The following is a 24,537-nucleotide window of genomic DNA, read 5'->3' as shown; positions in this document are numbered from 1 at the left end:
AGCTGACTTCCGGTGTCTTTAAATTCTCAGCCATTAATCTGATCGAAAGCTGCGAGTGATTTTGGCTACATCTGATCTGATTAGAACGATGGATATACCCATCAGTTAATATATCACGAAAGCACTGGACCGTCAAACGACCGCGCCGGATTTGATAGGCGTCTGTTACTCGATCAAAGCGGTCGTTTTAGTTCCTCTTTATTTTGCCGCAGTCAAAATTATTCCAGCAGCTCAAGGCCAGCGGTCGCGCGCACTTTCTCTGCTCATATACAACATTTCTCATCTCTCGCATCACAATCGAGACATCTCTCTTCTTTAATGGTTCGTGTATCATCGTTTTGATGTGTCTTTAATTTTGGACTAAGTTACATTTTTTTCCCGATCAGCAGTCGAGCTCATCCTGGTTTGGTGTCTGATTCACAGGCAGGTCTGGATTCCTAACACGGATTCAAGCTGATATATAATGCTGATCCAGTAATACAAACAACAGTTTGGCTTCACGTCAAATAGAGCAAAGGTATGTGACGTTTGTTTTAGCTGCATTTCCCTAAATTACACACGCGCTGTTAAACGTCTAACGTTATCTGTTTATAAGCCGTAACGTTATACAGTGTATTGTTTATATGGTTGTATATTGTTTAGGTGATCCATTAATCAAATATTTCGGGTCACTTAGAGTACTAACTTACCTAGCAGTTAACTTGCTTGCTAAACATTCACCAGGATCTCGTGAGTTAGTGTTTGTCTGGTGTTTAGTCTTGTCATCTCATCACCCGTATGTTGTAATACTTTGCCCTGCATTTTGTCTTAGTAAAGTATGTCACTTAAAGATATAATTAATCATCTCGTGGTAATGCTGGTTTGACCACTGGACTGTGTATAGTAAACAAATCCGTGTGGCATGTTGTGAATAACTGACTTGGTGTTAGGCTGTGCGAGGCAGTGAAAGGCCAGAGGGAGAAGACACATACTGAGTCTTTGTGCCAGGGGTTGTGCTGCCCTCTCAGTGCTGGTCAACCATCGATTCCTGGCTGCCCTCCACCTCTGATCACAGCCATGACCTCTGAGAGAGACCCCGACACAGTGAGTATATCAGGCCAGATCTCTCTTTACATCATGCACCATTACACAATATCAATATGATGAAGCATCAGGTGTCATTTTTAGAATGCATTCAAATCTTAATTATAGGTGCGGAGTTCACTGAAATATGTACATTTTTGTCATCTACTTTTACCTTGTTGCCCCACAGAGATGATTTTATGTCTGTTAAATGCAATATAAGTTACTTAGTACAATGTTCATGCTGCTCCTTTCCATGCTATGAAAGTTCATGGTGACCATGGCTGTCAAGTTATAAGATTATATATTAACATTTGTGGAGAGGGAGACGTCATTGCATTTCTGTCTGTGAAATACCTTATTAGTTTAAGCCTAAAAATGTTATATTAAAAGAAAACAGTTAGTGTTATTGTAAACTACCAAGTTACTTTTGTAAACTTAACTTTGGTTTATTGAAATAAAGCTAAAATAAAAAAAGACAAAACAAGGCTAAAATAAAAAACTAATGAAAATAACAAAAGCACATAAGTTAAACTATAAAATAAAATACTGTAATAGTAAATAAATAATACTAAAATAACACTTACCTTTTCTTGTTAGTCCTAATATGGGTTTACATTAGATAAGTTGTAAATTTGAACTTTTCTTTGAGGGTGAGATAACAAAATGAATCTTGTATGTTACACACTCAGTCTTACTGTTGCTTAGAGGTTACTTGTTTTCTGAACCTGTTTGTTTCTGGGATATGTTATTTTACTGCCATTATTTGAGGATGGGGCAAATGTTGATGCCTTTAAGCTCTTGATTTGAAAGTGACATGATGTGTAGCCATGTATGGTGTCTCAAACTCTGAATTTTGGGATAAAAAACAACACGATTGAAGATACTGCAGACAAATATATAAGCCGTTAGATTATAGAGGTGTTTGCCTACTGCTTCTGGGCCATTTAGGCAGATTTGATGTTTTGTATTTGTCAAGGCTTTAAGAACTGGGGCAGCAGGGAGTGCTTATTTGTTTTTTACGCTCTCATCTATATTATCCATCACAGATTTGCTGATAACACCCTAAATCCACCCGAGCAGGCTGGAGAAGGGCTTTCCGTGCCTTTATTGGGGGCTTGGTGTTTGTAAACAGTCTGTTATCATGACGTCATGCACCATGGTTTGACCTCTTTTGTTCTCACTGCTGGTCCCCATAGGTGAAAGCAAGAATGTCTGAATGGGGGTGGGGTGCCCTACATTGCAAATGCCCTCGGCACAGGAGCCTGATTTCACAGTAGGTTAGGTTAGGGCATTGGGGGCCCGCCCTTAGTAAGGATTTAGCTGGCACGTGGTGCTAGAGGTTGAACACATTTTTGTTGCTGGAAGAGGTTGTCCTTTTCCTGTCATGTTATTTAATTGCTTCCACTATTTAGATCATGACCTGGGCTGCTGTCACAGTGGGGTGGAAGGAAAACTCGGGGCCCCCCATTGCGAGCTGATGAGCTGGTTACAATTTAGTGTCTTCGACTCAAAAGAAATGAAAATATAAACCGATTTACTCAACTTGTACTCGCACATCTTCTGTTGAAACTCAGAGGAACTGAGTGTCTTTTTCACTTCCACTTTCTCAGAAACATGTTGAAAGTTGTTTTGGTCCGCTGACTGGTTGCAGTGTCTCCATGATGATAGTTTTCCTTCGTTTTTGCGCTTTTTCGTATGTGCCTTTATACACAGCAGTGCCAGGGCCAACTGGCTCACCTTCTTACAGCCCCCGGCCCCTCAACTGATTCTGAACGAAAGCATTAATGCCCGGCCAAGCTCTCTACACTGAGTGTGGGTGATGTAATGTTTAAATTGCAGTCATTGAAAACCATGAGCCAGGGGGAGAGAGGATGTTTAAACCCTGGAAGAAATAAACTGAACAAGAGACTCTTTGGAATCTCAAAGTTCCTGCTCTGAGTTTTTTTTATTAGTTTATATAGTGGCACTCTGTGTCTTTTCTGTGCAGACATTGAGTCTTATTGTGCTTTTTATATTCAAAGAGGATGCTGCCAAATTTATGTTAAATTCCTAAATTGGGCAGTGTGGTGATATCACTACTAACTACTACTGTTGGTTGATCAAGGTCATGTTGTCATTGCAAAGCTAATTTGTTTTCTTTCTTTTTTTTCTGATATATTGGATATTGTTGCAAACTGATATAAAATTGAAACCACTGTAGAATTGTTTAGGTGGCTAACATGGAAAAGATTTAGTCAAAATTGGCTGAAATTATTTGAGATTTATAGTCTTTAAATATTAGTTAGAATGAGTTAAAAATGCTTAACAAATCAGTAAGGTTGGAACTGTATGTTATTGTTTTCCAACAAAAATATGAATTTATAGCTGTTGTATCTATTATTGCTGGAATTTATTTAAAATGAATTACAATTATTATAGTACAATCATCATTACTATTATTATTATAAAATAGTAAGTTAGTAAAATAATTATTATTATTACTTTTTTCATATTCTGAGAATTGCTTTAAATTATTTCTAAGAATGGAGCCTTTGAACATGCTGGCAGTAAAAATCAAATAATCCTTATTTTTTAGACGGCATGATGGATCTCGTAGACCTATATGAACATTAGCATGAAGCGTGTGTTGGCCTTTGTTGTGTTATAAATACTGCTTGTAGAGGCATTGTGTCTGTCTGTTGCATATTTTTAATAGGACTCATGCATGGGTCAAATTTATTGTGCTAATCCACCGTGCTGCTCCCCTTATCCTGCAAGGGGTTATGCATGGGGCATGTAAATTTAATAACTCAGCCCTGGGTTGTCTGGGACACCTGGGGTTATCGCATTAGGGTGAAGGGGTGTCTAGGAAAGGGGGGGGGGGGGTACACTACATGTAAACGAAAGGCATTAGCACTTCCTCCCCCTGCGTTTCCCCACTCACCAGACCATTTCACAGGAACCTTTAAAGAGGGTAGCAGCTAGTTTAACCCTTAAAGCTGAAGATAAATCTAATTAGGAGGGGATGCCCATTTCAGCTAAGGACTCTCCAGTTCGTCTCATGTTTTGTGGGGTGAGCACAGATTGAAGGGTCATTAAGTTCTGAAATGCCACTGTGCATGCATTTTAGGGCACTGCTTCACAATTGAATAAATAAATTAGTTTATTCTCTCCTTTCACTCGGTTACAGGTGAATCTACGGCTGATCCTTGTAAGTGGAAAGACACAGGATTTCACTTTCTCTCCGAATGACTCTGCCACGGACATTGCCCACCATGTTTTTGAAAACTGGCCAGCAGGTATGGTTTGAGTGTATGTTTTAATTGTACTTCTATTTGTAGTTGCATTTGTGTTACACTTTTTTTTTCTGCACAAAACATAGTTTAAACTCAATACGTGAAACTGCTCAAATCATCCACTGTTAAATGTTATGACCATCACAGAATGTTTTTTTTTTTTTTTTTCCTGGTAAACAATCACTTTGAAATGGCAACACTATCGTTCAGAATTTGGGGTCAGTAAGATTTTTTTATTTTAATGAAATGAAGACTGTTTATTCAGAAAGGATTCATTATATTAAATGAAAGTGACTGAAGATGTTTCTATTTCAAATAAATGCTGTTTTGAACTTTCTATTCATCAAATAATCTTTTCTCAAAATATTAAACATAACTTATAACTGTTCAACATTGATGATAAGAAATCCTAATTCCTGAAGACTGGAATTAATGCTGAAAATCCAGCTTTGCATCACATGATAAACATGAAAAACCTTAACTTTTGAATGGTAGTGTCTGTCATAGATGAATATGGATTAGATACTTCTCTTATTGCTAATTTTCTTTCACTGGATTTCACATGCGTGACCACATGCGGTCCGACTATGATCTTGAGCATTTTTACATAGTGAAACTTCATGCAAGCCTGTTTCATTAGTGACCGTAATGACTTGCATTGCAGGCTGGGAGGAGGAGAGTGTGAGTAGCCCCAGCATCCTGAGGCTGATCTTCCAGGGCCGCTTCCTGCATGGCAATGTCACACTAGGAGGTGAGCACTAGACCTTGTCTGTGTGTCTGTCACGGTCAACACGGCTTGACAGTCCTGTTGTTTCGCTCTCTTTGTCTGTCTCTACATTATTGTGAGGACAGTGAAAGTGGATGTTAAAATATGCTGGAGGTCAGAAGCTGGTTGTACTGGGCAAAGTAGCCAAGTTGTTTGCAGATATTCAGAATGCCACTTCTCTGTTGTATAGCGCTGAAGTTGCCCCCTAGCCGAACAACTGTCATGCATTTGGTTGCCAGAGAGACGCTGCCAGAGCCGAACTCCCATGGTAAGTCCTGATATATTCTTCTGGCTAGCTCCTGAATGTCTTTGGCTTGCCCATCCACATCCACTTTTTGTTTTAAGGACAAGGAGATGGCAGTAATTGGAGGACTGATGCCAGGTAGCAACTGGCATCAGTATTTATACGTAACTTTATCCAGTCACACAATGCTGAGTCAAAACTTAAGATCTTAAGATCTGTAAAGTCTGTTCCTTTCTCGGTACTTCCGGTTTAACAAGTTGTGCTGGCTTTGAAGCAAGCTTCTTGTTCACTATGACTAGTCATTATTATATTTGGAATGAGGAAGCAGGTTGCATGGTTTGATTTATTGATCATATAAAATAGAAACATTGTCTGGCTTCAGAGCAGAGACTTGTTTTAGCCAGCATTCACACTGTCGCTTCACAATAGATAAAGTTAACATGAACAAATTGCCCATTTGTTGCCCACAGTCTTTGTGGGGTTAAGTTTCCTTGATTTCATGCAAAGTCAACATGAAAACAGGATTAACCATAATTACTTTATATAAGCCATTATATTATATTATTTAATATATTTATTATATTATATTGAATGAAGTCTCTTATGGCGCTTTTCCACTACAAAGTACCAGCTTGACTCGATTAGGCTCGCCTTTGTTTGATTTTCCACTGTGTAAAAGTTGTACCTGTTCCTACTTTTAGGTTGTTTTTTTTTTGTATCACCTCCGGGGAGGTTCTGAGCGAGCTAAGGTGAGCTAAGTCGATACTAAAATGTCACGTGAAAACAATGCCGACTGCTGATTGGTCAGAGACAATCGTCACCATTCACTGCGTCATCATTACATGTGCATATCCCCGCCATTTTTAAATAGTTTGGCCAGAGATAGTTACTAAACTTACTACTATTATTATGGCAATTCGGAAGAATACTCCGTGGTCAAACGAGGAGGTGCAGAGTGCAGACTTTTCCTTTGTTTGGTGGACAAAGAGAGGATCCTGCGAGAGATTGATAGGGCAACGAGGAACGAAAGGCGTCGCAATGACAACCGGGTACTATTTGTGGCGGTACTGTCTGCAATGGGAAGCGAAAAGCGAGCTGAGTCGAGCTGGTACTGGTAATGTAAAAGAGCCATTCGACTCACCAAGGCTATGTTTATATGATCCAAAACACAGCTAGAATTTCAAATAACTTTATGCATATTTTAAAATGTAATTTATTCCTGTAATGTAAAAGCTTAAAATTCTGCATCATTGCTCCTGTCTTCAGGCAAATGATCATTCAGAAATCATTCTATGCTCTTCAAGCAATATTTCTAACTATTATTCATTGTTTTATATTTGTGTGGAAACCGTGATACATTATTTATTTACTGGATTATTTGATTGAAAGTTCAAACGAACAGCTTCTTTTTGAAGCAGAATATGAGGCTGGTTCGTATAGAACGCCCACTTTGATCCAATCCATTCCTGATGTATAAAATCAAGTCTGTATTTTCATTTCTCACTGAATATTCTCTTTCACTCTGAAATGCATTACATTACCGAAGCAACTGTGCTCTGAATGGGGTTTATGTTGATTTTAATACCACCCCTCATTAATTATAGACTAGTTACACGTAGCATGTCATTCGAGGAAGAAAGCGAGTTATTTTCTTCTGTCGAGTCATCATAGTGTCCGGCTTTTCCCTCGCATTCTTGTAACTGAAGAGCGTTTCAGAGGACGACCTGTGATTCTTTGATTTATTAGGTGTCGATCAATATTTGTTCTCTTCTCGTAGGCCAGAGGAACAGGGAGAAGACTACAGAGAGCAGCTGCTGTCTACTGCTGTAAAACCCAGACAAAGCTTTCCCCACCTCCTTCTGTCCTTCTGCTCCTCGCTCCTGTCTCTGCTCACCAACCCGTGGTGCTTTCTGCAAGATTACAGAACAGCTCCAGGGACAGTGCGACTAGGTTTTCGTTCAGTGTTTTTGCCTCTTATAGTAACTGGAGACTCTCTTGTGCCAAGTTTATCAAATCTCATACGTTTGCCATGGTTTGGTTTTCTCGTTTCGTTTGGTTGCCAAAATTGAGTTTTGCTTGGTAAAGTGGCCATTTGTTTATAGGCTGCCTCCTCTGAAAATATTAAAGTGTACAAATATGAAATAGCTGAATCATTGAAAGCAAATTATGTAAACTGAGGTGTGAACAGGTTTTCAGAAGGACGTCCTGTAATTGAGAGACCTTCTGTTCTCCCAACACCCAAGTGTCAGTTTTCACTTGGCATTACATGCCTGACTCAGATGAAGTTTAACATGCGTCATAATAACAGACTATTGTTTGCACTTAACACGGATCCTTATCTGAAGTCACTATGTGTGTGTTGTAGTCTTAATCCTCCTGCCTGCCTCAAACAGAAGGAGCTTACGGAGAGAGAGGTGTGATGACACAAGCACCAGTCTGTTGCTGTGGACCGAGGGAGTCTGATATAGCGCTGGTGGATTTGACTGTGTGGATATAGCGCTATGGCCACCTGCGTTTTTTGCCTTTGTCCTTGGACCAATTGAGAGTGGATCTCAAAGTCGCCAGACTCCTCTTACTACCTAGTTACGTCAACATCTGTGCATGACCCTAGTCTAGTGTTTCCTTGCCCTGGGTGTGTACCAGCCGCCTTTGAAAACCATTCATCCTGTGTCTACTTGAATGGAGTTTTTTTTTTTTTTTTCCCTCTTCTTTTCCTCGTCTCTGCTGAAGAAGCATGTGTTTGATGACAAACTCTTCTTCTTGCCCAGTCAGGATATATCATCTGTATCCTGTCCCATGGTTGTCTAAAATGCGTCCTGAGGGACACAGTCCAGGTGCAAAGAATAAGGAAATCACCCGAAAGCCTCTGTCTAGAGCTAAGGGCTGGGCTGTTAAAAGCCTCCATTATAAGCACTATGGATTCATGGACCCCCTGCTACATTGTTGCATTTTGTCAAAATGTGTGTTTGGGATGGCCGGCCCTAATGGCCTCCCACTGGGCCAGAAGAAAGGAACAATTTAGTGTTTTATTTCCTAATGTTTGTAAGCCGTCTGTTTTGTTTGCCTTTTGATTGTGGGAAATTAATATTATTAATAATGGAGTTATAATTGGGACCTTTTTATCTTGTCCGAGTATGAGTTTTTATTAGTACACATCAGATGGCTGATTCGTGTTAAGTGTGTGTGTGTGTGTGTGTGTGTGTGTGTGTGTGTGTGTGTGTGTGTGTGTGTGTGTGAGAGAGAGAGAGAGAGTGAGTGCGAGTGGATGGGAAATTTTTTTGGGGAAAGATAGTGAGTTTCAGAGAAACTGTCTCCAATCTTCCTTTTATTGGCCAATTACTGCAAGAATGTTTTATCATTGTCACTGCTATGAAAATTAGCTACAAATTATTACATGTAAAAAAAATATCCCTAAATCTTGTATTATAAATTAATAAAATCTTTCAAATAATGCTGTGTCCCTGTGGATTTTAAAATATTGTTTTTATTTATTTAGCATGTTTATTGATGTATCAACTAAAAAATGATACATCCCCCTGCCTTTGCTTACTGGCCAACAATATTGCAGAAATCACTGTATTACTAATACTATTGGTGTTGCAGTTACATCATGTATGTAACTGCAACACCAATGAATCACTGTTATTAACACCATTTCAAGAACAGTATTATATACAATAGACTTTATTATGTACACTGGGTCTAGTGGTGCATTCTTTGAAAAATAACACGTTATGTTGAATGTCTTTTTAAATGAATCGGCAGCACCGTGTTTATGTTGTGCTGTGGTTCAGCCACTAGATGGCGATGTGGTGGTTCCGGTTCTCTGTCTGGTTATGTGACGTGTTATCTATCCGTTACTGCGTGATTTTCTCATGATTTTGGCCTGCCTCTCTCATGGTTTAATATTCGCTAAGTCTTGAGTCAATTAGCATATTCTATTAAACATTGATTAAATACATGGGTCAGCACAAACATGATAGCTAGTATTCACTCTGGAAAATCGCTTTATTTATTATGACCATCAATTTCCACTGACCGTTCGACAGCAGGCCCAGTCACGTGACCCATAAAATGTCTTTCCTATTTTTAATGATTGCAATGACCCTTCATTTACTGTAGACCTTTTCTCGTTTAATAAATTGTTCCTTCTGTTTTTGAAAAGTCCTTTCATGACTTATTGTTGAGACATTTCCAGGTTTCCAGTTGACTTTGGCAGAGGAAGAAGAATTGTCCAGATCGTGCACTGAATCCAGCACACAAACTCTTTAAATCGCTTTATAGTGAATTTCTCGTGGTGTGCGTCTGTTTCTTTTTAAAATGACAGGGCCTCACAATTATAATAACGCTACAGTTACGAAAGAGCTAATTAGCCGTTAAATATCTAAATTAAATCTAAAATAAACAACATCCACACGTTCAAAAGTTTAGGTCGGTGGGCCACGATTTTTTAACGCTTTTGAAAAAAAAAAAGTTCTATATGCTGCATTATCAAAAATACAATTTATCCCTTAAATTGTAAACTTTTAACCTATTTAAATTTTAAAATAACTTTTCTTTTTAATGCTCAAGAAACATTTCTTGGTGTTGAAAGCAGTTGTGCTGCATTCACCCAAAAATTAAAAGTCTGTTATTAATTAGTCTTCTCACCATCAATCTTACTGGCCCACATTTTTGAACTGTAAATAGTGTCATTATTTATTTCCAAGAAAACAACAATCACAACCCAAAAGTTAATGTATTAGCATTTTTAGTTATGTTTACTGAATATGTTATAGGCCTAGTGACTTGCTCTGCTTTAGTCAGTCTGAATACTGTCCATCTTCTAAACCTTAGCTGTAATAATCTATTTAACCTGTGAGTTCAGGTCTCTGTTGCTTGTTATGTGTGAAGGGATGGATCAGATCCAGGGTCAGCCTAAACCTAAACAGAAAGCTCCACTAATGATTGTGGGTGATTTTAAAGAAACGACAAGAGTGACAGAGCAGCTGCCTCAACTTAAACCCCTTTCTTTTTCCTTCTGTTTGGTTTTAAGGATTCCCTGAGGTCAAACACAAATATGTATGTGGTCAGTAGAAGTGGTGTGATCCATTTAACCCCTTGAGACCTTTATCCAACAACAAGCTCTATCTTTCAATCTTTTATGTGAGCTCCATGTTAAAAATGAGTGGAAAATATATAATAAACACAGAATGATGGATGTCACATTTAGCACCAGAAGGGTTCTGTTTTGCTTTTTCTTCAGGTTTCAATTCTGTCAGTCCTGCAGACTGTCATTTTGGCTGATATTAAAACCAGCTGTGAAAAAAGCAGGCTACTGTTAGCCTGGACTCTCTGACCGTCCATCCAGTTCATTTGCTCTGTGGTATTCCGTCGCTTATCACAGAAGCAAGTTGTAGTGCATCTGGGAGAGTATTATGTGTCAAGCCAATATCCCTGCCACAAAGAGGGCAAGAGCGTGTGTGTCGACGCCATCATTCTGCACGCATGCTTTGCGTCCTCTGCCAAGTTTCTGCTCGAGGCCTGAGAGAATCTGTAGCCGGCGGATACACGTCTTGAATGTGTGAAACTCTTTCGTGACTGCTCTAAAGTTCACGCTCCTCACCACTAACTCCAGGCAGCTCCTCCAGAAGCCATTTTCTCAATTATAGGAATGACACGAGCGCGCATACGACTGTGGTTTGACATAGGAAATTCAGTAAAGTAAGACCCGTGAGCTGGAGCTGCCTGACGGGTGGGAGGAGAACTGGACACGCTTCTTTATTTTCATGGCAGGGCCGGAGGAGGCAACGGAGCTTTGTTACATCTCCCCTTTTATTTGCCTGTTTATTTTACCAGGTGGTCCCTTGAGTTTAATAACACGCCACTGTAAAAAAGTAGGAGCGAGAGGGAGGGCTGCAGGGAGGGCCGTTTAATAACAATGTGAGCTCTGTACCTTGTGGCGATGGAAGGAGAGAGAATGAAGGGGTATGGAACTGGGGAGGCCAGTTAAAGAGGATTTGCAGACATGTGCCTCAAAGCATTCTGGGTGGAGAGTTTCTCACACTGTTTTAGTACAGCAATGTGATAAACATCAGCTGTTGTTGTTCGTTCTGTTAGCTGTCATAAAGCCATTTCAGTATCGCTTATGCTCTTTAGACAGTGCCCTCATGTGCTATAATTTCTATTTGATTGATAATTCTTTTCTTTCTTTTTTTTTGGACAACGTGGAATGTGAAGGCTGATCATTTCAATTCTGCCATTTTTTTACAAATTACGAATATATAATTGTCTTAGCTGTAATTTGAAACATATGATTGTGAATTTTTTTTTTTTTTTTTTTTGCATTAGACTTGAAGACGCTTGTTTTGAAAACTGGAAACACCAAAAGTGTCAGGTTGTTGCATCTAAATTGTCAAATTGAGTATGGAGCTCTTCAAGAGCCCTATTGCCTGGTTTACTTTACGGCAGGCATTCAGGGGATCTCCATTACAGGAAGTGCACAATTTCAATGTTTGTGTTTTCTGCTATGGATTTACAATCCAAACAAACATTATTTTCTCCTTGTGAAAGTTGTGAATGAGAACTATAGGTCTTAACGAGAGAAGATCAGAGCACAAGCGCTCTCGTTTTGCTGCCTCTCAAATTACTCACAGATGATGTGTGAATAATAGGCAAGTCTTTTATATTAGGCTTTGGAACATTTTTTTTGCAAATTGTCTTTCTTTGTGTTGTGAGTGAGCATTAGGAGCACTGTCTTCTCTCCTTTTGTTTCTTTTTCTTGGAGGAGATGGTGCTTTAGATGTATGACCCTCAGTATAAAGCTGATGAGAGGAAGTCAAATGCTCAGCGAATAACCTTTGGGATCACTATGGAGATTTCTAGCTAAGGGGTCTTTTACAAACAAGGAGAAGCACAGACCACAGAAAATCTGTTGACTGCCTTTTGCTCTCTTGAGAGATTTTTTACATTTGGCTTCTTTATTGTTTATTCACATACTGCTAAGTGGTGGCCACATTTGATAGCCATTAATTCATGCAGTGGGGCCCAAAGGTCTGAGACCACATTGAAAAAGTTTTAATAATAAAACAATTATGCAATATCACATAAGTAAGACTGCTGGCCAACAAGAAATCAATATTGACTTACATTATAGACCCAAAATAGCCTGTTATTTTGTACTTAACCACAAAATCAATCACACTACTGGTGTTTAATTCCTGAATGAATCAATGTTGAGTTAATGAATCAGTTGAGCGAATAATTCAATGACTCCCTCATTAAGACAGTGGCTGCATCTGAAATTGCATAATCTCTAAGTACTTCTTTTGAATAAGTAATTATTTTGCATCCATTAAAAAACTATGTTCTACTATATACACTCACCTAAAGGATTATTAGGAACAACTGTTCAATTTCTCATTAATGCAATTATCTAATCAACCAATCACATGGCAGTTGCTTCAATGCATTTGGGGTGTGGTCCTGCTCAAGACAATCTCCTGAACTCCAAACTGAATGTCAGAATGAGAAAGAAAGGTGATTTAAGCGATCATGAGTGTGGCATGGTTGTTGGTGCCAGACGGGCTGGTCTTAGTATTTCACAGTCTGCTCAGTTACTGGGATTTTTACGCACAACCATTTCTAGGGTTTACAAAGAATGGTGTGAAAAGGGAAAAACATCCAGTATGCGGCAGTCCTGTGGGTGAAAATGCCTTGTTGATGCTAGAGGTCAGAGGAGAATGGGCCGACTGATTCAAGCTGATAGAAGAGCAACTTTGACTTTCACTCGTTACAACCGAGGTATGCAGCAAAGCATTTATGAAGCCACAACACACACAACCTTGAGGTGGGTGGGCTACAACAGTAGAAGATCCCACCGGGTATCACTCATCTCCACTACAAATAGGAAAAAGAGGCTACAATTTGCAAGAGCTCCCCAAAATTGGACAGTTGAAGACTGAAAAAATGTTGCCTGGTCTGATGAGTCTCGATTTCTGTCGAGACATTCAGATGGTAGAGTCAGAATTTGGTGTAAACAGATTGAAAACATGGATCCATCATGCCTTGTTACCACTGTGCAGGCTGCTGCTGGTGGTGTAATGGTGTGGGGATGTTTTCTTGGCACACTTCAGGCCCATTAGTGCCAATTGGGCATCGCTTAAATGCCACTGCCTACCTGAGCATTGTTTCTGACCATGTCCATCCTGTTATGGCCACCATATACCCATCCTCTGATGGCTTCCAGCAGGACAATACACCACATCACAAAGCTTGAATCATTTCAAATTGAATTCTTGGACATGACAATGAGTTCACTGTACTAAAATGACCCCCACAGTCACCAGATCTCAACCCCATAGAGCATCTTTGGGATGTGGAACGGGAGCTTTGTGCCCTGGATCTGCATCCCACAAACCTCCATCAACTGCAAGATGCTATCCAATCAAAATGGGCCAACATTTATAAAAAATGCTTTCATCACCTTGTTGAATCAATGCCACGTAGAATTGAGGCAGTTCTGAAGGCGAAAGGGGGTCAATCACAGTATTAGTATGGTGTTCCTAAATCCTTTAGGTGAGAATCTAATGTGAATGTGTGTACCATGAATGTAATCCCGGCATACAGCATTCGCAATGTTGTAATTGTATGGAACCCAGCAGCAATTGCGTCACTTCAAAGCCATTCGCAAATTCTCTCCCACATCAGTTTTTTTGTATTGTACCTTTTTAGAACTTATTAAAACCACAAAATTAAACCATTATCAATGTGAACTCTTCTTTTTATGGCTTTATACTTCATTGCAACTGCACATGCCAGGGGATCATTTGCATTTATCATCTCTGAAAACATCAAAAACATCCCCCATTATCCATCTTCATTATGGCTTCTTCTAAACAAAATATACAGACACATGCTTTAACCAAACATTAGCTCAGTTGCTATGTTTGTCAGTTGTGCGTTTGTTTGCATTCCTCTCTGCTAATCTTTCTCAAACATTTAAAGTGGATCCATCCAATCTGTGAAAGCAGCTTGTCGCACACAAACACATGCTTATGACTTAATATGACGTCTTGCTTTTAGATGTGGTACGTGAGGACTAATTCCATCTGTGCGCAGAATTATTTATGGTGGCCTGTTTAGAGTAGAACATTCTGAGCTTTCCGAATTATTTCTCACATTGTATAACCATGGGATTTTTTTTTTCGGGAACCAAATGGCCTACCAACCCTCAGGTCACTTGAGTCTGTCATTCCACTTTGTCATCCAGCACTAAAAGTCCATGAGTGCCTTTATGTGACATTCAAAAGGCGTATGAAGGATTTTGTTTCTGTATTTTACTTAAGACATTTAATGAGCCACCATAATGAAGGATCTGCTGGACAAAACAAGTGTGAACCAGGAGGAGGTCAAAGATTGCTACATGTCATCTAGAAGTATATTCTCAATTTGATTTCTGCAGGACAAACTATTGAACCCAAAAACATTTTATTCACAGTGTGACATTTATTTATGAGATTTATATATAGTTTTTTGTTCTCCCCAAGTCTTTCTGCAAATTCAAAATGATTATAATCCATAATGGCTGGATTCACTAAAGGATTAATGTTTCAATGCTGTCCTGCTGTTTTAACAGCACAATATCTTTCACAACACTAGGGATTTAAGGTCAGTCATTAGGAAAAGAGCTGAAGGATTACAAAGTGCTGAGAGTTTTCTGGACTCGCTTAGGCATTCTGCAGCTCCACGGATGTTACCTGCAGCTCCAGCCAAAATGAGAAAACAGGTTGGATTAAGACAGAAAACAGCTAAGAAATCAGTTCATTTATCTCACGTTTCAATGTTTTATAAAAGGTCAAAGAGAAACACAGAAAGAGGGGTTGCTACATCCCCCATATACTACTTTTCACTGACCTAAAGAACAAATATTCTGTATTCAGTTCACTGTGTGTCTCTCTGGTTTGAAACTTGAGTCATCTGTGCTTCATATGGCCAATAGGCAATTTTGTTCAAAATTCACTATATGGACTCAACAGATGATATTAATTCAGCCTCTCCCACTACTTTCTGTCACAACAACATCAGTGCTTTCAGCTAGTCGCCTTGTTTTTTTGTTCCTGGAATGCTCATCAAAGCCTTAACTGGTTCCTAGTGTTTGATTTATATACTGAAGATGTGTACAAAACGTATTTGCAGTGTTCAACCTTGCGTGCTCTTGAATGCTTGTGGTTAATGTTTTTTAATCCTTGCCTTTGTATATAATGGAATCTCTGCAGTTTCCCACCATATTAAAATGAATGTGTACATTAATTTCATAATAGCCTGTTGAAGTTAAATTAAAGGTATAGAGCAGGATCTTTTTGAATTTTAGAGAAGACCCGCCCTCTCCAATTTTTTTAAAAAATGCACATGCGCAAAAAACTCAAAAACATTCACGCAAGACAAAATGTCAAATGCCCTTCCGTGTTTTATTTACTTATTATACTGATTGATTGAGTGACCGAGGACTCAAGACATGACATGCAATGGAGAAGTAGCTTGTTGCATTTGTGTAATATTACTATGGTTAACCCATTGGAATTATGTGATACCATTTACCATTTGGTCAAAAGACAACTTTAGACAAATTGAGATGTTTACCATGTCTATGCGGTGCATGACTTGTGCCAGGGCTAGCATCGCTAATCATAGCTTATACTTTTAGCAGTGATTTTAAATGGATTTCTCCAAATAGCGTGACAAACTTTACCTGTCTAGTAGAATCTTTGTGACTGCGGCATCAGTGGGAAGCCCAACCTGTGCTTTTAGCGCACGCCAGAGTGTGAAATATTCACCCAAAATCACTCTGGTCTTGTTTCTATATTCTGCGGTCTTTCTCTTCTTATCATACACTTCGTATACATTTTTTCTCTTTCGACCCTCAGCCATTTTCAAAGGAATGTCTGAAACCATAACTCGTCACACATAATACACCTGAAAGCGAAAACTAGGGAAGACGGCCTTATGTAAACATATCACCAGAATGATTGACACTTAGGTGGACAAATATTATAGGCTACCCACCCGGAAAAATAAAATCCTCCGCTATACCTTTAATTTATAATGCTACTATAAATTAAACAGTTTAATGCTTTTTAACATTGAAAGTTAATAATACCAATACAAATAGCCTATTTGGTTTTATAACATAGATAATAAAAAAATTTGTTCCAGTCCTCGAAATTGATTGGCCGCATTCCAAGATTTCTGACTTTTCACTGTTTGTATCACTCTGCTTGTCTGTGTTTGTGTACTCCAGACAGTCTGTGACTAATAACGGTGGGGAATCTGGGGATTTTTGGGATCCCCCTGACTCTGTTAGATTGTTACACACACGTTGCGACAGCTGATATGATTGAGAAGTTAATCATTTGCTTCATTATAAAACACCTTCATTTATGTAGAGTGAAACACTTCAGACAAGCAGGTCGAGTCTGCTTGGCTTTGTTTGGAACTTTGTTGAAATGTTCTTTGAGGGAACAAAAAACACAAAGAAACTGACAATACTGTGTCTAAAATGTCAGTCAGTTCAGAATATTAACACACTTTTTGGTGTGATATTGAGTGTTATAGAGATAGGAGCAGGGACAGCTTATTCTACATCTGGGGATCCCGTTTCAGTGCTGTGAAACGTGTCCAGACCAGCCTCCTGACTGATGTGGAAAATTCAGCTCACTTTATCATTTACTGACAGACCGTTCATGACTCCTCCAGAAAGAGCATGTCAGAAGTTCATGTTCATCTGGATCCAAGAAGATAGTGTCCATGGTTCAATCTAATGTTTCATGAAAGCTTTTTGGGGGAATGAAGTAAAGTGATGGTCAAGGATATTCATCCTTCCCTTTATCCCTATAAATCTTCACAGGGATGCCAACAGAAATGTGAGAAACCTCAGGTGGGCAGTTTGTTCTGAGGTGTTGGCTTCCATTACGGTTGCCTGTTAAAAAACGCAGAGGAAGCCCTTGTATTATGGTCACATAAAGAGCAGAGACGCCCTGCTATAAATCAACTCTACAGTCAGGTTTCCCAAACTCTGCTTCAGGCTCCACTCTGCAGTTTTATACTTTCTGATGTTTATTCTGTTGTAACTTTACAAAATCCCAACACATGTTTGCCACACTTATTATATTGTCTGTAGATTCATATCACTATCAGCTTGTATTTGGTTATTTTAAACAAGGTTTTTAGATAAATATTTTGACTATTTTTGGCTTCTAGCATTCATACATAATGGGGGCAAGACAAAGATGTAAGAAGATCAGTGGAAGCAACTGAATATTTTGGGCTCAATACAAGTTGAACAGGTTGTCAGCATAATGTTGGTAATAACAATCATTTTGACTTCCTCTCTTAACAGGGTATGATAAGAAATGTACAATGTAGGCTATATAAATCTGGCCTTTAAAAGCAGAAATGCAAAGCGTCTAATTTTATAAATATTTTAATTGTTCCATTAAAAACTGTTTTAGTTGGATTAGGCTTTAAAAGGTTCCAGCTTGCCATGTTGTAAATGCTGTCTATTTTACATAGTGAAACCGCAATATTCTTTATTCTGTTAAAAATATTCCGTCTATGCTTCAGCACTGCAGGAAGAAGTTTAGTTTGACAGCTTTCAGCGTCCTCTTCACTTAACACCCTGGAAAACTATGCACATTAATCTGCAACACCTTCACTGTAGATTGGTTTAGGAAGTCTTCAGATGGGATTTTACCTGTAAGGTCAGTAGTTTACAATCTGCCCATGTTGTGCCAGCCACCCTGAGGCGATTGCTGTGGGTCATACGGAAGTATTGCATAATAACAGCTGCTTCACATTTGGTCCACACTGACAGTTGTTGGCCTTAGAACTGGACTGGCTCTGTGGCTCCGGATCTTCCCCATAAATTCAGACACGACACTGGCAGCAGTACATAATATCTAAACTCCTGGAGATGATTCATTTATCTTGATTTCTCATATAGGCAAGGATTTCGTCTTTAAAGACGGTGGAGCTCTTGTTCTCCCGCATGTTGGAGACTGTTGGCTCTGGGAATTTGAAGTTGGGGATGTGCCGGGGAAAATTGTGAAGGAGGATGTATTAGCCTGTGCTTGGCAGATTAGGGAGACTAGGCTTTCTCTTGGGATACTGGATTTTGCTCAGTCGGACCAAACAGAGAGATAGAGGTTGAACAAGAGGACACGCAGCTGCAGCCCAGTCTCTGCATCATCTCATCTCAGTCTCTCATGCTATTAATTAAGGAGCAGCGGGACTGATCTTCGAGTCTGAGCGCTGTTTACAGCTATGCCTGCATGCTCTGAGCTGAAGTTTGATACACAAGAGTATAACAGAAAGTCAGTGCGGGACATTTATTGCACATCTTTGCATCATATATCTTTAATGTTGCACAACAGAAACTGGATTTGTTATGAGTGGCTCATTTGTGCTGCTGTGAGTCTGCTTGTTAATCACATATGGGGCATTTCAACATCCAACACCTCATGCACCACAGGCCCAGATCACAGTTAAAATACTAAATCATGGGACTGTTTTCAGATCAAAGCATCATGAATCAGAGCTGTGGCATGAAAACATCACATGAGGGATAACAGAGTGAGATTGAAGACTAAGGTTGAGCGCTATAACAGCTCTCAAAAGATTTTTCTTGTATATAATATTGAATGTGGATGACATCCATGTTTTTCATGTTTGAATTGATATTATTTATTAATATAATATCTATATTCTTATTAAAATTAAAATCGTTTTTTTGTTTCAAAAGCCAAAAGCTGCATGGTATTTTTTATCTGTAATCCAAAAAGAGAATTTCTGAATAAACTTTGTGTATGAGAAAGGGATTTTGCCAGTTTTTCCTGTGAATAGCTGTCAAACGAAATATGGAAGCATCAGGTTTGATGTCTAGCAAAAACAAATAATTTTTATAGTGCTTTTTGTGTGTTTTTCTGTCCTTTTTTATTCTAACATATACGAGCAGTTGCTGTCTGGACTGCCAGTAAGAGCTGCATTTATATACAGCAAATTATCCATGTCGTGTTTCATAAAAAATATAATAAATGTCACAGAATGACATGAGGGTCAGTAAATAAAGTAAATTTAACATTTTTTAAATCTATAAAGAGCTTCAACCAAAAATGACCCTTAAAATAGAACTTACACTTAAGCTAGGTTGATTGAAATATAATAAACCAATTATTTTATCACATGAAGTACATTGCAGTCAACCTGACAAAACAGTGAAAAGTGCTTACTCACTTCAGCTGTGAAGTATGGGAAGGCCCTAGAGAGCTTCATTCCCATCGTCTCTTTATGCAAGTGTAACGGTCTAGTGTAACAAGCTCATTCTCTCTGTACTTTATGTCCTGAATAGAGCACAGAGCTTGTGTCAAATGCGGCTGTTCTGAGCAGATTAATGCGAGGATGGGATGTTGGTTTTGTTGCTGGTACAAACCCGCTGTCACAATCCACTCTTTTATAGCACCGTCACTCTGTTTTTATAAGCTTCCCTCAGATAGATTCCTGCTGTCATGGACAGGGATGATGTTTTCCCCTCATGTTTTCTTTGGGCAGACACTAAATGTTTGAGATCGTGCATGGATCTTCTGCTACACTGACATGAATTAACAGTGGTGATGTGATGAGCCTGGTCTTGCTGGTGCTAATGCCCCAGAGGAGTGATGCTCACGGTACAACACTGGAATCCACATCAGAGGGAAAGAAGTGGATTATAAAAAAAAACATGTCAGGACAAGGCTCTTTGAAATACCAAAGGTGAGATTAGTAAAGAGGATTAAATCCAAATCTCGAAGAGGTCACGTGTAATCCTAGAATATTATTTATGAGATGTTTTTTTATCACCAGTAGTGTGAGGTTGCTTTGACCCAGTCTCATGGCTGTTATTTATGGAGTAGAGAGGTTCTATATTGATTTACATTTCAGTGTCCTGCACATTTATCCCAGGCCTCTCCATAGAGTCTATCCTTCCCCAAGTAAAGCAGATATAAACACCATAAAATCGTCCTGCCAAAACCTCAGAGAATTCCTGATGAAGGAAAGAATGCAGCCGGAAAAGAAGCCACATTTTCTTGCCTCCATCCGACTCACTGTTTTTTTCTCTCTTAATAAAAAAAAAAAACATAAAACTGTCCTATCCATTCTGCACTATTGTACCCCCCTCCCTCCGTTTCACAATTTTGGCAGGAATAAGTACTCCAAATGCTTCAGGCTGGAAGAAAACATTGTGGCAGAAAAGAACTGTTTTACATCATTTTGAATGAAGCCAAAAAAGTCTTTCTAAATCTACTCAGTATGGTTAAAGTTTTTTTTTATTTTTTCTTTCTGATGTATGATGTCTACAAAACCTATAGGGAAAGTGCAAGGGAAAGCAGTTGTGATTGTTTTGTTGTGAAGTGTCAAAGGGGAAATGTTTCATTATGCAGTATCAGAGACGAAACGCAGGCTGCAGTTTGTTTGGCTTGTGAAGTACGTCTGGTAATTAGTTTGAGCTGTGGTGAAGGAAAACGAATGCAATGCACTGGGAGGCTCAAACGTGTCTCTGTGTTGGATTAGAAATCCCATTTGAAACACAGGAGATGAAAAAGTCTTTGTTCTGTTTGTCTCTTTGTCATCTTGCTAATGCACAAGCTCATGATGTATAGGCTATGTAGAGATATATTCATTCTGACAGCTTAGAAAATAAATCCGTGGTTGAGAAAGGAATACATTTTTTGGGACTTTCATATTTCAGGCAGACTGCACTAGTAATTTTCTTTTATGCATTAGGATGTTGCGTTAGTCATTCCAGAACAATCCGTTTGCGGAGATCCACATGAGTCTTTCTCCCTCAAGAGGTTTTCAGCCTGCTCCTCGGGTCACTCCTTGTTGTCATGGTCGACGCATAAATTGCTATCGTCATTTCTATCAACTCCTAACTCAACCCAGTTTGCTATTCAGCTTAGTTCTGTCTCTTTAGAGTGGTGCAGGTATGACATTTGTAGGCCAAAGCGCGGCTGTAATATTTTACCACTTGTGGTTCCATCGTCCCTACATGAATTGTTTTTTGAATGGGGTTTTGGTTAAATGGCTGAAATAAGGTTTGTGGCGAACACAAGCTCAAGACACTTTCACGTTTTATTCTACGACATAAAATACATCAATATTACCTCACTCGTGATTTTTTTGAAGCGTGACTGAATGGGACTACAGAGGGTGTCAAGGAGATCGTCTCAGTCCGCTTTTACAGCCTCGTTATGGTTAAATTTGTGCTCTTACAAACTATTGTAACGTTTTGGGAAAATTATTTTACATAAAAACTGAAAGAGTTGTCAGAAGCTTTAAGTGATGTTGACGACGTTGAATTCGAGGGACTGTGGTGCAGTTCATTTTTAGATTTTTATTTATGGTGACTGCATTTAGCCTTCAAAATTCATAAAAGTTGTGTTCATCTGTGATAATTATCTTGATCCTAATCCTAATTGTCAAATTATTTTTATTAAATTAAATTATATTTCACCAAGGTCCACTCACTTTAAAATTTCTGGCCGTGCCACTGCCGGAGACTGTGTGATCCTGGCTGTCAGTGTCTGATCATCACCTGTGCTTAGAGCAAATACATGTGTTAGGGCCAAAGAAGCAGGGCCAAAGCAGAGCACCATGAGATCCTCCACGAATATTTTGGATTGTTTATAGAGAGCCTCAGAGCATATTTCTCTCTGTTTTTTAACTTGGGTTCTTCTGTGTCCATTTTTCTGTCATGGACCAGTTTTGACATCTTGATTTCTCTTCCCCCAAATGGCCATAATACTGCTGTGTTAAAGCAATAAGCTCAATTGATTGCTTTTCAGTGTGTTATCAGTTTTTGTTAAATGTGGTCGAGAAAGGCAGAAGACTTTGTGATTCTGATGTTTACTAAAGACCTTTTATTTGGATTAATGCTGAAGATAAAATTGGAGAGGATATTTAATGCAGGCATTTCATTAAATGTGGGTAAAAGTGTTATTCTATTGTTACATTTATGTGAATGATATTTTCTTCAGTTATTGCTCTGGGCATCTGAGTAAATTAAAACAGAAACTGAAATTCATACTCTTTCTTTTTTCTCTTTCCCTCACAATCCATCCTCTCCTTCTCACAGTCTGAACCATAACTGAACCCAAAGTGGAGAACTATTATCCCAAACATGTGCATTAATCTGCCATGATTATGGCAGAATTTTCTATTTGCTCAGCTGTTTGGGAAGTCCTTTCCCCAATCATCTCACTGTGCTTATATGAAACCATTCAGTGCAATATTTATGGCATACATTAATGTTCTTGCTCAGAAAGGTTTGAAAACAGCACGCATTCGTGCAAGGCTGACGTGGATCACTTTAAAGTGGCCAATACTTATGGAGTCCTTTCACAAGGTCAGGTGTCCAGATGAGTGTTGGAGTGTGTCTGTGGTAACATCTGCACAACAGTCACATCAGACTCTCTACAGCTGTCTCTGTCTGCCAGGCCTGACATTATGACTACTCAAAACACTGCTGGGAATCTCCAACATGGCCAAATCATTTACTCAACTCCTCTCAGATGTGGATCAAGCTTGATGTTCAGCAGAAAGCACTTTTATACCAGTTAACAATAGCCATTTGTTTGTTTGTTTTCATGTACGAATCTTGGTTTTCACTATTGAATACCAGAGGTGGACTATAGCAAAATACATTTACTTGAGTACATAACTTTTTGAGTATCTGTACTTGAGTATTATTTTTTCTGGAAATTTTTTACTTTAACTTCACTACATTTGAAAGACAAATATCGTACTTTTTACTCCACTACTTTCTAGGTCCTTCTGTAGAAAGTAGTAACGTCAGTCAGGGGTTGCATTTTGTTTGGTTTCTGACGTCCACCCGATTTTCATTTGGAAACATGGAAAGAGTGAACAAACATGAAAATGTAAAATTTTTAATTCTGTCGTATAACTTGTCTTTCAGTTTGGTTTAATGTTTAACACAAAGACTGAGATTATGTTTAATGTGGGAATTTCAAACCCTAATGCATTTTTGTCTTTAAAAGACAACAGTTTTTCAACTTTGTTTGTCAGAAGAGCTTAGAGAAGAAGAAATAAAATCATTTTTGAGATATCTACAATACTTTTAGGTGCTGCTTTTTAGTTATTTTTTAAACAACCACCCACTTTTGATTTTATAGGAAAGAGCAAATTGTACATTCTGTGTAACATATTTCTTAATACAGGGTTAGAATGACATGGAAGAGAGTACAATGTGACAAAATGTTCATCTTTGGGTGAAATATAGTTTGAAGTGCTGCATGAAATGTGTTTCTGTTTCACAGCTACTGTAATTGGAAAACTAAACATTTGTGTAAGACTGCCAGAAGCAAGACATTTCTTCTGCAGACAGCAGGTTGGTTCAGTAAACATGTCTCTTATTCTTGGCTTCATATCTCACCATGAGAATTATTTTCCAGCATGGTAATAATGCGTTCATTTCCATCATGTCAGGATGTCACATTTCTGCTCTTTCCTTATTTTATTTCTAAATGAACAAATTGATCAAATTAAGAAATGTCATTCTCTTTTTTTCTGTATTTATTTAAAAAGTCTGGATCTCATGATGCTAATTATCTTGAATTATTTCTCTAAAGATTACTAATGACCAAAATAAATGTCTAAATATTTTATCATTACAAAGTTGTTCGAAGATTAGGAAAAGTTATTATTAATAACACATTTTATTTCAACAAACGGTGCTTGGAGCCAGTTACATGGTCTTTAAAAATGTTTTTGCGATAAGAATATTTTGTTCTGCATTCCTCGACTTGCTTTTGCAAACTGTGCTTTTGTGTGGATTTTCCCCTTCACTCCTTCGAGCTGCCAAGTTGGGAATGAGCTCATACTGTAGGGAAGCAGAGCTGCATTTATACACCTCTGGAGCTCCTAGGGAGATGAGGAGGGGTAGGACAGAATGAGAGAGGGAGAGACAGAGTTTGTCAGAAGAGGTTAGAGAAGAAGAAAGAAGAAACTGTGCAGCACAGTAGTGGTCAGAGTCGGTGGACAGCTGTGTTGTGGGAGAGGAGATGTCAGACCCATTGAAGGGGAACAACAGAACAGCTGAGGACAGTCAAGAGCTGCTGTTTGACATATTGATGAGGTCCAATTAAAAAAAAGAAAGA

The 24,537-nt window shown here is 38.7% G+C and overlaps 1 protein-coding gene across 1 annotated transcript; it reads left to right on the top strand.

The window, feature by feature from the left end:
• The first annotated feature begins 13 nt into the window (after positions 1–13).
• ubl3b (ubiquitin-like 3b) lies at positions 14–8,801 on the top strand. The gene is made up of 7 exons (XM_039665679.2): positions 14–321; positions 424–517; positions 930–1,083; positions 4,235–4,343; positions 5,005–5,091; positions 5,297–5,374; positions 7,128–8,801. The coding sequence occupies exons 3-7, from the start codon at positions 1,057–1,059 to the stop codon at positions 7,178–7,180; spliced, it is 354 nt and encodes a 117-aa protein (XP_039521613.1). The 5' UTR covers positions 14–321; positions 424–517; positions 930–1,056; the 3' UTR covers positions 7,181–8,801.
• The last annotated feature ends 15,736 nt before the right edge of the window (positions 8,802–24,537 follow it).

This window comes from Pimephales promelas, chromosome 9 (genome assembly GCF_988280905.1).
Source record: "Pimephales promelas chromosome 9, fPimPro1.hap1.1, whole genome shotgun sequence".
Taxonomy (NCBI): Eukaryota; Metazoa; Chordata; class Actinopteri; order Cypriniformes; family Leuciscidae; genus Pimephales; species Pimephales promelas.
This window is presented reverse-complemented; position numbering and strand designations above follow the sequence as displayed.

Bases quoted from the DNA above. Each gene is read 5' to 3' on its own strand.
- ubl3b (XM_039665679.2), top strand. From the start codon at position 1,057: ATGACCTCTGAGAGAGACCCCGACACA. The intron at 5,092-5,296 runs GTGAGCACTAGA...TCTGTTGTATAG, and splicing joins TGGCAATGTCACACTAGGAG to CGCTGAAGTTGCCCCCTAGC. The intron at 5,375-7,127 runs GTAAGTCCTGAT...CTCTTCTCGTAG, and splicing joins GCCAGAGCCGAACTCCCATG to GCCAGAGGAACAGGGAGAAG.